Source organism: Bos indicus x Bos taurus, chromosome 23 (assembly GCF_003369695.1).
Source record: "Bos indicus x Bos taurus breed Angus x Brahman F1 hybrid chromosome 23, Bos_hybrid_MaternalHap_v2.0, whole genome shotgun sequence".
NCBI classification, from domain to species: domain Eukaryota; kingdom Metazoa; phylum Chordata; class Mammalia; order Artiodactyla; family Bovidae; genus Bos; species Bos indicus x Bos taurus.
The window spans coordinates 30,755,758-30,770,317 of record NC_040098.1 but is presented as its reverse complement, the minus strand read 5'-3'; the positions used below and the strand labels follow the sequence as shown (position 1 = coordinate 30,770,317).

At 37.2% G+C, this 14,560-nt stretch overlaps 1 protein-coding gene across 1 annotated transcript; it reads left to right on the top strand.

The window, feature by feature from the left end:
• The first annotated feature begins 13,148 nt into the window (after positions 1–13,148).
• Positions 13,149–14,186, top strand: LOC113881490 (olfactory receptor 2J3-like). The gene has a single exon (XM_027524506.1). The coding sequence runs from the start codon at positions 13,257–13,259 to the stop codon at positions 14,184–14,186; it is 930 nt and encodes a 309-aa protein (XP_027380307.1). The 5' UTR covers positions 13,149–13,256.
• Positions 14,187–14,560: the final 374 nt, after the last annotated feature.

The following is a 14,560-nucleotide window of genomic DNA, read 5'->3' as shown; positions in this document are numbered from 1 at the left end:
GGATGGCATCCCTGACTCAACGGACATGAGTTTGAGTAAACTCCGTGAGTTGGTGATGGACAGGGAGGCCTGGCGTGCTGCGGTCCATGGGGTTGCAAAGAGTCAGACATGACTGAGCGACTGAACTGAACTGAACTGAGCAAGCTCTAGTGAGTCAAAGAGATAAATTTCTTACCTATAATTTAAAATATATGAAGTTTGGAAGTTAGAAGTTAGACTCATCCTGAAACTGAATCCTACTTTATGTTCACTATCTCAGTTGATTTGTCAAAGATATATCTACTCAGCAGGCATAAAATGGAAAAGAAATTTCTGCACAATTCTGTTTCATTCCTTCATTTTATCAAATAAAGTTCTTCTCATACCTATTTATTTCCTAATCTTTTGCCACTGACTTGCTTTCTTCACTCATTCAGTCCACAAGTATTTATTGAACACAGAGTATTTTCAAGTATTTTTCAGTTACTGTTGTAGGTCCTAGGATTAAACAATGTAAAATAAGATAGAAACAAGTGGACTCTTTCAAAATTCTGTTAAATATGGACTAACAAGTCAGCACGACTATAGGAAACCTTTATAGATATAATTGTTGAAAATTTTTCACACATCAAATATTCTATTATAATGCATTTACCCTTGGACTGCAAGGAAATCCAACCAGTCTATTCTAAAGGAGATCAGTCCTGGGTATTCTTTGAAAGGAATGATGCTAAAGCTGAAACTCCAGTACTTTGGCTACCTCATGAAAAGAGTTGACTCATTGGAAAAGTCTCTGATGCTAGGAGGGATTGGGGGCAGGAGGAGAAGGGGACGACAGAGGATGAGATGGCTGGATGGCATCACTGACTCGATGGACGTGAGTCTGAGTGTACTCCGGGAGCTGGTGATGGACAGGGGGCCTGGCGTGCTGCAGTTCATGGGGTCGCAGAGTTGGACATGACTGAGCGACTGAACTGAACTGAACTGAACTGAATGCATTTACACTTGTAGCATTTATAAACATTTACCTTGCATTCTGTCAAATTAAATTAATTAATATAATTTAGTATCTGTATTCCTCATGTAGGAACACATTTCAGTGAAGATTTTGGCAAAGAAAACAGACAATAGTTTACTTATCTTTTTTAAAAACCCAAAATATTTTCTTAAATATCATCAGTTCACAATAATAACCTATGCAGTTACTTAAAAATTCTGGATGTGGAGATGTTTTCATTCTTCTTGTCATTTAAATACTCAAATATTTTTCAAACTAATTTTATCTTCCTGCATCTGAAAGGAACTGCAATTTCCTCAGTGACAATGATGGAGGAACCAAGGTGGAAATCCCAACCAGAAAAGGAGAATGCCTGACTCTTAAGTCGTGACATTGTAAGGATTTTATTTCATAAATATCCTTGTCCCATTTGGACCTAGACTGTAAATGCAAATGCCTGTGTTGGGGGTGAGAGTCAGGGGATGTGAGGAATGGGAGAAACCTACTGGTAGATGGCACATGGTGAGGGCTGAGTGCACAGAGACTAATGCATGCTGTTAGTCATTTAATATTCTTAGACCCACAAGATGAATTAAAGAATCATCCTGTGGTAAATACTTTTTAAAACCTTACAAAGTTCAAAGATGAAAAAAATTACCTGTCCAAGAGAGTGAAGATCTGTGAGTGCTTCTAAGTATTTAAACTGACAAAGAATTATACTTTGTCTAGAAATAAAAATTAAATCATATAGAAATAAATGCATATACCCACTTGGAAGTGAGAATACAGACAGTCAAAATCTCTTCTCCATTCCTGTCACCAGGAATAATTCTACATCATGTAAAATCTGATTTTTTCATTATCCTTTCTATTGTTTTCAGGATTTAATCTATTGACCTTTGTCCAGGGACCCTGAGTTCCATGTAGTAGAGGTCAGTCTTATGTACATACCAAGAAAGTTTAATTTTAATCATTGTCTATAGAAAGAGAGTGAGTTGCTCAACAGCAGGATGTCAGGAGTCTGCAGAAAGGAGCATCACGGGCAGTACAAAAATTTGGGACATTCTTCTGTCTCTCACCTGATATATTTTCTTCACAAAGTTTCTGATCCATTATTTCTGTGTAAAGGAAGGATGACGAATCCCTTCCTATCTTTATTGAGGAGTTGTTTTGAGGTAAAATGGAAACACAGAAGCAAACCACAACTGAAAAATCAAGAACTAAACTACTTCATCAGTCTCAAAACCTACTTTTTAAAAGCCTCATGTTAATGATCTCATAGAATGTTGCCTACAATATTCCCTATTATTACCAAGCTATCAAAATCACCTATATTCAGTGCCAATCATCAAGCAAATGTGCACTGTGATATTAATCTAAAGATACAGAAGTTTAATGCTCAATGGCAAATTGAATTTTTCTATTCCTACTCAATATAATAAAAGATTAAGTGACCATTGGACATTGACAAGGTTCTAACAGTTTGAATCTTGAGATGGAGTTTCAGTGACAGTTGGGTATATGAAATAAACAGAGGAAGGAGACAAGACAATTTTAATACCTCAGTGGCTTGACTTCATGTGCCACCTTACCCAGCCTCAAGATCCAAGACAGGTGCATTCTATATAGTTCTGCATTGGAAATAATCCAGCCTAAGTGTTTAATTTTGGGTCAGTGCCACATAATTAGAAGTTATCTTTCACTGATTCAGGTCCTTATTAATCTCTGTTCTCATAATGAAATATTTCTTTGTTTCCTAACAGCTAAAGGGAAACGTCTGAGACATTATTAAAATTTCACCTTAAACAGTACAGTGCCTAACATACAAGGGAAACTCAATAAATATTAATGTGTTATTCTGAAATTGTCACCTCTAAAATGCTTGAATAGTAGATACAATTTATGTAAATCGATCATTAAATTTTGTAGAGATGATTCACCCATAACCATTTTATCGAGCACCTAATATTTAGCTGGGTGATGCTTCAACATAACCCAGCAGAAACTATCATTTGATTGGAGTAACATGTACAGGATAATCTAGGCATTTCTATTACCCCCAAATAAGAGATATATCTATTTCCTGAGAAGTAATTATTTTGGAACACCTTATAGCAGTTTTAAGACAGGGATCCTGGCAAAATGAGTAAATTATTATACTACTCAGAGAAGGAAAAAGAACTGATTAAAATAATGTTCAGAACTGAATAATGATTTTGGTGTTGTCTATCCATTTTCACATTTTAATCTACCATTTAATGCAGGCTTCTTTTTTAAGGCATCAGTTATACCACATACCTTTGATTCTAATATTTGAGGAAAAAAGTAGATGGAATTTTCTTCTGATGAGCCACTGCCGAATTTTGTCTGAACATTCTCGATATAACCTCCCCAAATTTAGAGAATGTAAATCGCCCCAATCTTCTAAGACCATGCACTGAGAAGTTTTGTTGTAGTTAGGACCATGTCTGAACCCAGACAAGATTGTGTGTCTTCTCTGATAGCATTATATTCTTCCTAGCAATGCCATCAGCTAAACACACACACACACACACACACACAAAGCATGCTTGGCTGTGCTGTTTACATGATGATGTATTTGAACCGTTCTTGCCTTGAAAAAAATGGTATATGGATAGTTGTACTTCATTTCTTCTCCTTGTTCTGAATCCTTATCCTGCCTCCCTTCCCCAGGAGACATATTCTTCTCACTAGAGTATGTCAGGAAGCAGTTTGATTTTATCTCTCAGGAATTCTCTCTCTCAAGTCAGTCTGTATTTATGGTAAACATGAATATATAGAAAGCAAAATGATAAATATAGAAGGTAATATAGGGACTTCCATGGCAGTGCAGTGGTTAAGACTTGTATTCCAGTGCTTGAGGCACTGGTTCCTTCCCTGGTCAGACAACTTAAGTTCCCGCATGCTGCAATGTGGGCAAAAAAAAAAAAAAAAAAAATTACTGTAGAACAAAATAGAGTGAATCAACAGTAAAATATAACAACCTATCATTACCAGTAAAATAATATAATCTATCATTTAGGTAACTGCTATCATAGACTTGGTACACAATGAGATTAACTCAAGAGAAATGTACTACTGGAATCAAATATTTATGTGACCACTCTATATTATTAAGATGAAATACTCAAAAAATATTTATAATTTTTGTTTGAATTAAACCAAGTAGTCATCAAAATATTATGAAAATGACATAAATAACTTTCATATCATCTTATATTGAAGCAATTATTATTTATTCTGATTACCATAAGATACTCTAATAAATCATAATAATCTTCTAATTACAACTGAGTTTGACAAAGTACCTATTTGTGTCTATCAAAAGTAATAAAAAAGAACCAAGAATCAGAGAGATATATATAGGGTGATGAACAAAACTGTATGACACAATATTTATTGTTTCGTGATATTAAAAAGTAGATAAGGTACAAGGTACTGATTACCTAATATTGAATATATCGTTGACATGATGTAAAGGCAAAGGAGAAAGACTAGGGAAGAGAAAGTTGTTTAAATAGAAAACGCCCCTCACCAAAGCCCCATTAGATGCAATATGCACTAGAAGAGAACAGATGGTGGAGTAGCAGGATGGGGAACTCCCTTCGCTAATGAACACAGCAAAAATACATCTACATGTGGAACAGTTCTTACTGGAAATGACCTGGAGACTGGGAGAAAGACTCCTGTACAACCAAGGCTGTAAGAAATATCCACATGAAATCCAGTAGGAAGAAAAGTGTCAGGTCAGGACCTGTGCCCTGGTAGGGGACTCAGAGGAAAAGAGAGATTACATGGGCAGAGATCCTCCCCAGGGAGTGAGTGCTTCCAGCCAGATACTGGGCACACCAGCCCTGGGGTCCTGCACAGGGAAGATGAACCCCATAGGCTGGTTGGACAGCTAGTCGGACTAACAGAAGGGCTGTGGGAAGCTTGGACTCCACTCTTTAGGAACACATGCACACTTGCTTGCTCCTGAAACAGTGAGGAGAGGGAGAACTGAAAACTGCACGAGGGGCTGGCCAGTTTCCCAAGACTGCCCTAGGCCCATGTTCCAGCCTGAGCCTCGGGATTGCGCCAGCCCTACGTGGTTCAAGATGCAGCTCCACGTTTACATTTTCCACACTCTTCTCTCTCTTTTCTCTTTCTGGGAGCCCTATAAGGTGAGTGTTGGTACCCTTGATGTTGTCCCAGAAATTCCTTAAATTGTTTTCATTTTTTTAAAAAAATGTGCTTCATTATTTATTTCATGTTTAAGCTTCCCTGGTGGTTCAATGATGAAGAACTTGCCTGTCAATGCAGGAGATGTGGGCTCAATCCCTGGGTCAGGATGGTTCCCTGGAAAAGGGAATGGCAACCCACTCCAGGATTCTTGCCTGGAGAATCCCATGGACAGAAGGAGCCTGGTGGGCTGTAGTCCATGGGATTGTAAAAGAGTCGGACATGACTTAGTGATTAAACAGCAGCAACTATAAGCTCTCCTACCGGATTTTAAAAAGATGATGAACACTGACAAATTATTTACCCCACAGAACTATAATCACATGTTCTCAGGTCGTGTAAATATATGGTTAAGCTAACATTAATATATTTCACTATTTTATCAATCACATAATAGAACAACTTGTTAAGTATCAAAATACTAGGTCACACAGCTCAAAATGCATATAAAACATTAATTGTCTGCTCAATTCATTAGCAGAAACCCACTTCTTTATTTTATGTTTTTGCAAGAGAGGTTGGGAATCACACTTCAAACAAAAATAATAAGTTGGTAAACAACTTCAATTAAGTGTGAAGAAATTGCAAGAATTTCAGAAATTTTATGATTAAGAATTGTTTTAGCTACAATAACAAAGTATTTCTACCTTTAAAAACATTTACTCAATTAAAGTGTATAGTCTACATGTTCTACAAGAGACAGAGGCAATATTTTACTAAAAACACTTAATAACCCTTCCCATTCTTTTTCATGCCCTCCTTGAAAGTTGCATCTAGAAGTGCAAACATTAAAATGAACTGTAAGGCTTTTTTTGTTTGGAAACATTAAAGACAAGATTCTGTACAATGTAGATTTTCAGAATGGAGGTTTCTATAATAGAAAAAATGAGTTTTATATGGATGAAACTGGAGCCTATTATACAGAGTGAAGTAAGCCAGAAAGAAAAACACCAATACAGTATACTAATGTATATATATGGAATTTAGAAAGATGGTAACAATAACCCTGTATATGAGACAGCAAAAGAGACACTGATGTATAGAACAGTCTTTTGGACTCTGTGGGAGAGGGAGAGGGTGGGATGATTTGGGAGAATGGCATTAAGATATGTTTAATATCATATATGGAATGAGTCGCCAGTCCAGGTTCGATGCACGATACTGGATGCTTGGGGTTAGTGCACTGGGACGACCCAGAGGGATGGTATGGGGAAAGAGGAGGGAGGAGGGTTCAGGATGGGGAACACATGTATACCTGTGGCAGATTCATTTCGATATTTGGCAAAACCAATACAATATTGTAAAGTTTAAAAATAAAATAAAATTTAAAAAATAAATAAAAATAAAAGTGCAAACATTAAAATGAGCTGTAAGGCTTTTTCTGTTTGGAAACATTAAAGACAAGCTTCTGTACAATGTAGATTTTCAGAATGGAGGTTTTCTATAATAGTAAAAAATGAGTTTTATATAAAGACTTTAAATAATCACTGTAAAAGAAAAAGGAGCAAATCTGATATATAATGGTGTGAATGTGGGAGATGTAAATATACTGTTTGTAAATATCCTTACAGGCCCTACTTTCCATGTTTGAAATGGTGGAAGGAATAAACCTCATATAGTCCAGAGTGTTCATAGTTTCTGAGATTTTAGTTCTATATGATACTAAAAATACTAATATGCAAGTATTGTGCTGAGTTATCTTGGCCCCGAGTCTTTCTAAATTTTTTATAAGAAACATTGATAAGAGTCTGGCATGGAAACAAATTTAAAGACGTAACTCAATACTGCATGATTCACGAAAGGTCAATTTGTACAAACAATAAGCACATTTGGAAAGCTGAACAGTAAGAATCCTTTGCTAAGTGTCTGCATAGGTTGATTACAACCCCACCATAGAGGCTGCAGTTCTGCCAGGCTTGTGGCTTGGTAAAGTGGCTTTTCGATACACTTATGGAAACTTCATCAGATTTATCCACCAAGCCAATGTATTGGCTACTATATATGACAAATTTGGTTCCATCTCAGCTTCTACCTCCCAAGCAATGGCACCAGGCAACCCAGTTTTATTGAACGCAACAGTTGTTTCAATGACCATTGGAGTGTTTGAGGTGCAGCTGCATGTTAGGATGTTGTTGCTGTTGTTTAGTTGCTAAGTCATATCTGACTCTTTGTGACCACGTGAACTGCAGCATGCCAGGCTCCCTTGTCCTTCACCAACGTCCTGGAGTTTGCTCAAACTCATTTCCATTGAGTTGGTGATGTCATCCAACTATCTCATCCTCTGTCATCCCCTTCTTCTCCTGCCCTCAATCATTCCTAGCATCAGGGTCTTTTCCAATGAGTTGACTGTTTGCATCAGGTGAAAAAAGTATTGAAGCTTTAGCTTCATAATCAGTCCTTAAATGAATGATACAGGTTGTGGATTCAGGGCAGGGCAGCAGTAGTCCTCATAGGAGGTGGCAGCTTCATGGGCTGCGGCAGAGGCACAGACTCAGTTGTGCAGCAAGCAACTCTGGGAAGCTCATTTTTAAAAATTCCTTGTATGGAAAAAGTAACATGGAAACTTACATTACCATATGTAAAATAGATAGCCAATAAGAATTTGCTGTATGGCTCAGGAAACTCAAACAGGGGCTCTGTATCAACCTAGAGGGGTGGGATGTGGAGAGAGATGGGAGGGAGTTAAAGAAGGGAGGGGAGATATATGTATACCTATGGCTGATTCATGTTGAGGTTTGACAGAAAACAGCAAAATTCTGTAAAGCAATTATCCTTCAATAAAAAATAAATTGATTAAAAATTTTGTTTTTTCTTTATGTTAGTCTCACTCGGTGATTTCCATTAATCTGTCTTTCAGATAATTTATGCATTCTTCTTTATCACCTGGTCTGCTGTTCATTCCTTCTATTGTGTTTTTCATTTTTGTTATTGTATGCTACAGTTCTGACTGGTTCTTTCTTATAATTTCTAGTTCCTTGTTAAGATCTCACTGTGTGCATCTATTCTTTTCCCTAATTCAGTTATTATTCACACTACTAATGCTTCTAATTTTTTGTCTAGTAAATTGTTTATTTTTGTCTCATTAGTTGCTTTTTCAGAAATTTTCTCTTGCCATTTCAGTTGGGACAAGTTACTCTGTCTTTTCATTTTACTGAACTTTGTGTGTCTCTATGAAACTCAATGGAAAAGTTACCTATGGTGGGCTTGAGGAGGTATCTTTATATGGGAGCATCCTTATACCATCTGCATGGGGCCAGTGACTTTGATAGCAGAGCTGGATTTGACTTGAACACAAGTCATGTCTTTCCTCAGGGTGTGCTGTCAGCTATCATCTTGTTAGGAGGTGGGGTTAGAGATGAGGGGCCAGAGCCAGGTGTGAGCCAGGGCTTCCCCTCTGCTCAGTGACCATCACGGTCCTTTTAGGGCATGGGTAAGTCCCAAGTTGCTGGAGCAGAAGCCCTGAGAGTTGGGTCAAGTTGGCTCCATTCCCTTATAGTATGTGTTCTTCTCTCTCCCAGCACTGGCCCCTTCAGCCCCAGAGGGGAGCAGTGCTGGAGCAAGGAGCCAAGGTGTTTATTTGGCAATAGTCAGTGTAATGGGTGTGGTGGTCAGGCTGCCCTCAGAGACCTGGTCTGCTTGTGATGTGCTGCCTGTGTAAGTGGCAGTAATGGCTGCCCTCTCCCTGCAGCCATGAAATTAAAAGACACTTTCTCCTTGGAAGAAAAGTATGACAAACGTAGACAGCATATTAAAAGCAGAGACATCACTTTTTTGACAAAGGTCCATATGGTCAAAGCTATGGTCTTTCCAGTAGTCATGTACGGATATTAGAGTTGGACCATAAAAAAGGCTGAGCACTGAAGAATTGATGCTTTTGAACTACAGTGCTAGAGAAAACTCTTGAGAATCCCTTGGACAGCAATGGGATTGAACCATCCAATCCTGAAGGAAATCAATCCTCAATATTCATTGAAAGGACTGATACAGAAACTAAAGCTCCAATACTTTGGCCACCTGATGTGAAGAGTGGATTCATTGGAAAAGACCCTGAGGCTGGGAATGATTGAGGGCAGGAGGAAATGGGGACAACAGAGGATGAGATGGTTGGGCGGCATCATGGACTCAATGGATTTGAGTTTAAGCAAGCTCTGAGAGATGGTGAAGGACAGGGAAGCCTGGCATGCTGCTTTCCATGGGATCACAAAGAGTCGGACATGACTGAGTGACTGAACAACAACTCCCTGCTCAGAGTTGGCGCTGCCTTAACATCTCACAGTGAGATTTTTTCATGGTCTGCACTGCTCTCCCTCCAGTGTAGAACTGTGAGCGTTTGCTCAGCTTAGAGTGGGGAAGCACCAGGACAGTATCGTGAAACCAGTTAGCTAGCTGCACAGTTTCATTTGGCCCTTTCCACCCTGCTTTGAGAGAAAGAAACTGTTCTAACTACGACAACTCCTTGAAGGGCATTAATTGCCACATTGGGATTTACTCTCCCAGTGGCCTCATTCAAGGAAAACATAGCACAGTATTCTTTTGTTTCCATAAAGGCACTACTTGCTCTAGGAAAAGAGGTCTATCCCTGGACACACTACGTGCTCTAATGAGTTCCTCCTTCCAGTTAAAGCTGGATATTTTTGGTAGACTCAGGACTCTACCAAATTGTGTAGCAAGGACAATCATAGTAATTTTCAGACTCTGCTTTCCTATACTGATGTAGTAGATTAGAATATATGGTGTAGGTAGCCATTTATGTTGGTGATTTCAAAGAGGTGAAAACCAGAGATCAGATTGGTCCACACATAAAGAGGCGTAGATTGAGCAGACATATACAAAGCACTTGGACAGACACAGAAGGGATAGACATGAAAGGAGTTATGTGAATACTACTTAAGCACTAGATAAGAGTATTAAGGATTAAAGCTGACCAGTGATATAGTGATGGAGAAGAGAAGCTCATGTCCACCAGTATTTCCTCCATAATGTCTTATTTTGAAAATAGAGAAGAGATAATTCATTCAACAGTCCATGAAAGCAACCTTTGTTAAGGCCTTTATTTACTTCTCTGGTAAGAAGAAATTTAACCCTAAAGTCTACCTTTTTTCTACTTCTATCTTTTTTTTGGGGGGTCTCTTATATCTCTTTATAATGTGTATAAGAAGGCTTAAAGATGTGTCATGCAAAAGATAAATATATCTCAGAGCTGCTGCTTTGTTGTAATTAATGTATCAATATGAAGTTACTCATGCAACTGTATAAGGAGGAAGAAAATTATATCTGCTTCAGAAGAAGCAACGAGAGCATTTGGGTTTATACATCTCATGATGTACTATCTCCTATTCTAGGAAAATGCTTAAAAATCTTGAAATTTTCCTATTATCCTAAAAATGGCAGTGACCTCTAAATGAAATCATCTTCATAATGTACTATTCAACCATTGCTATTATTTGATTCAGCCATGGTGAACTTCTTTACCATCCAGTGGGCTCAACCACACCTTCTCTGGTGAGGTCTGAGCTGTAGCCTTGAGCAAGTCTTTCCAAGCTTGTCCTCTCTTGGATACTCTGTCTTGGTCCAAGTTATCATTTAGAGTTCTAGTTACATCTTTATAGTTACTTTCCTTCTATAGTTTAATAATACTTTAATCTTCTATTTAATTACAAAAAATTTCTTTTAAGCAATGTACTGGCTTATAATCCTGCATGGTTTCTGAGCTATAGAAAGTAGTCTAGTTAATGATTCATCATTAGCAATTAGTTAAAGATAAGAGTTTTAAGGCCTGAATTAGTCTTAAAAATATGAGGCTACATTCTCTCTAATATTCCTGCTGAAATTCCACCATTTATCTACTGCTAGTATCTTTTCGAGAGTTGTACTAATAAAAATGTGAGCAATTAAAAGACCTCAAAAGAGGTAACCACAGGTGGCTCTTCTGTGATTTCTTTCTTTTTTTTCTTTTTGCCATAGCTTATTAGGAAGCATGAGAAAACAAATTGTGGAAAGAGGAAGCAGAAGTGATATGGCAATGGAATGAGGATGAGGCAAAGCAATTACAGAGAGGAGAGGCATATTTAAATGTTGGTTATTATGCCTTATCAGGGTTAACTGTATAAAAAAAGGTGGTATTAATCTTTCATATGAAGGACTGAAACCCATAAGAGAAAAAGAATCACTTAAGATTTATAGCTATTTGTGAAATGTACTTCATTTTTTTAACCAAAAAGAAATACAGGATTCTCTAGGCACAATATCTTAAATGATAAAGTCATTTAATGGTTTCAGTAAATAGAATTCTTCACTAAGTTGGAGAATAAAAATATATGTAGACATTAAAATTTATGAATAGAAAAAAATTATGATTAGAATTTAAATATGGTCTCAGTTATTGTCCTAATGAAAAAGAAATACTTTAGAAACCACCTCAGGCCCTGTGTTCGTGTTTCTCAGCTCTGTGGTACACATCTGTACATTTTCAACTTGAAGCACTGTAATCTGGTTCCTCTCCATCATCCTCCATTTTCACACCCTTCCTTACTTCTTTGTTCTTTCAATGACTTTATATCTTCCTTTTCCTAAAAATTTCTCTTTTCAAATCAGTTATATTCATATGTTCTTTGGGAGGCTTTTTATCACTGTTCTCCCCATCTATTTCAGAGTCAAATCATAAGGACTGTGATTGTAAGTTTTGTTTGTAAGCTGATATGCATGTGTTTCTTGTCTCTTTTTTTGGTATCTCTATTTGGGTTTCAGTTTAGAAATAAGCTGTGAGTGCAAGTAAACAAATAAGAAGGAAAAGTTTTTCTATAAGAATATATAATTGAAACAATATTTTTCACACTATGTAAACATCTTGAAATCATAAATAAATTTGATATCATTCATCATATCTCTTATTCTATATGTAAGATTATTGAGCTTGCAATTATTCTGTTTTCTATAATCACATAAATGGAAATTGTCTGAAAATGCTGAGAAGAAAATTAAAACTGTTTAAAGAAAAGATTATTTGTTTCATGGAGATTTTCTTCTTTCATTATGTTAGAAATTTTCAAGTTGCTATTTACCCTGATGTCATCCTTGGATGAGTGAGAAAAACTTAATAGTTAAGTTATTTTTCTATAATAGGACAAATATTTGGATGAAATATAAAAGCAAAGAAAAGCATTTAATTTACTTTCTGGAGTTTTTTATTCTGGTAAAATATAAAATTTGTAGAAAAGTTGTAAAACGGTACAGAAAACTGCTATTAACCTTTTAACCAGATTCAACAATAGTCTACACTCTGCCTGAAAAGATTTATTTTATCACCTATCCTCTCTCTCATCTGTTTCTATGTCTGTCATATATGTATCTATGTATTTATCCTCTATCTTCATTTCAAACTCTTTCTTGAATTTGGTGTTTTTAAAGAGTGCAGGTCAGCTATTTTACCCATCTTGTCTCCATGTGAGTTTATTTCATGCCTTTTCATTATTAGCCTCAAGCTATGCATGTTTTGGCTTGAACAAGACTGAAGTGACACTATGCCCTGGTTCAGAGCATTGTATCGGTGGTCACATGATCTTGGTTTGTAACAACATTAATGATGTTAACACTGATTATGTTGTTATGGTGCTCTACTAGGTTTTTCTGTTGTAAAGTCTACTATATATTTTATAATTAACAAGTAACTTGTGGGGAGATATTTTAGACTATGTCCATGGCTCAACATTTCTTCATTCACTCATTTTTAGCATATATTTAAGTTTTTCTAACTCCACCATTCCTTCTATATTTACTATTTAGTATCCAGCCAACAGGAACAGCCTTCTGTTCGCCACTATAAATTTACTCTTTTTTAAGTTTATCAGTATTAGCTTGTGGGTTCTTATTTCTTTCAATTCGTTGGTACCACAGTTTCTCTTAATGCCCAAATTGTCCTACAATTGAGCAGTGGTATGCCCTTGAAACTGGTTTTTTAAATTTCCTGTGTCTCTTTGATTCTCGGAGTCATTCCCTACATTTTTAGGATGTATGTAATTCTTTCCTCAGGTAACAAGATATGAATGATGATGGAAAAAAGAATGCAACCTCTGAAGCCCAGTTTGTTCTATTGGGTTTTTCTGATTGGCCTCAGCTTGAGTTAGTTCTCTTTGTGGTTATCTTGATGTTCTACCTGATGACATTGATAGGCAACCTGTTCATCATTATCTTGTCATACCTGGACTCCCATCTCCACACTCCCATGTACTTCTTCCTCTCAAATCTCTCTTTCTTGGATCTCTGCTACACCACCAGTTCTATCCCTCAACTGCTGGTCAACCTCTGGGGCCCAGAAAAAACCATCTCTTACAATGGTTGTATGATTCAACTTTATTTTGTCCTCGCACTGGGATCTACAGAATGTGTGCTACTGATGGTGATGTCCTATGACCGTTATGCAGCTGTGTGTAGACCCCTGCATTACACTGTCCTCATGCATCCTAGTTTCTGCCAACTGTTGGCTGTGGCTTCTTGGGTAAGTGGCTTTACCAACTCAGCACTTCATTCCTTCTTTACATTTTGGGTACCCCTGTGTGGACATCGCCAAGTGGACCATTTCTTCTGTGAAGTTCCAGCACTGCTTCGACTGTCATGCATTGATACCCGTGCCAATGAGCTAACCCTCATGGTCACGAGCTCCATTTTTGTTCTCATACCTCTCATCCTCATTCTCAGCTCCTATGGTGCCATTGCCCGGGCAGTGCTGAGGATGCAGTCGACAACTGGACTCCAGAAAGTCTTTGGGATGTGTGGAGCCCATCTTATGGTCGTATCCCTTTTTTTCATCCCAGCCATGTGCATATACCTCCAGCCACCATCAGGAAATTCTCAAGATCAGGGCAAGTTCATTGCCCTCTTCTATACTGTTGTCACACCTAGCCTCAACCCTCTAATCTACACCCTCAGAAACAGAGATGTAAGAGGTGCTGTAAAGAGACTAGTGGGGTGAGTATGATCTGGTATACTTGTGACATTAATGATGAAATGGAGCATCTCTTCACCAATGGTTCTTTAACCTATCCACTCATTACTCTTTCATTCACTCACTCTATTAGCACTTTTTGAATGTGTACTCTCACAAGGACAGAGTTCATGGTTGCAGATATGATTAAACACAGTTTGCCTAAATAGTAATCACTCCTCAGTGGCAGTAACAGCCATGTAAAATATGGATCAAACATCAATATTAATTTTTTTAGTGCACAAATCTAATAAAATAAAGTATCATTTTCTCAATTAAAAATGAAGCATAGAATTTGTTGTAAAAATTAATAAAATTCAGATATAATTCTATGGAGAGATGCTATTCTTAATTTAAAAAGC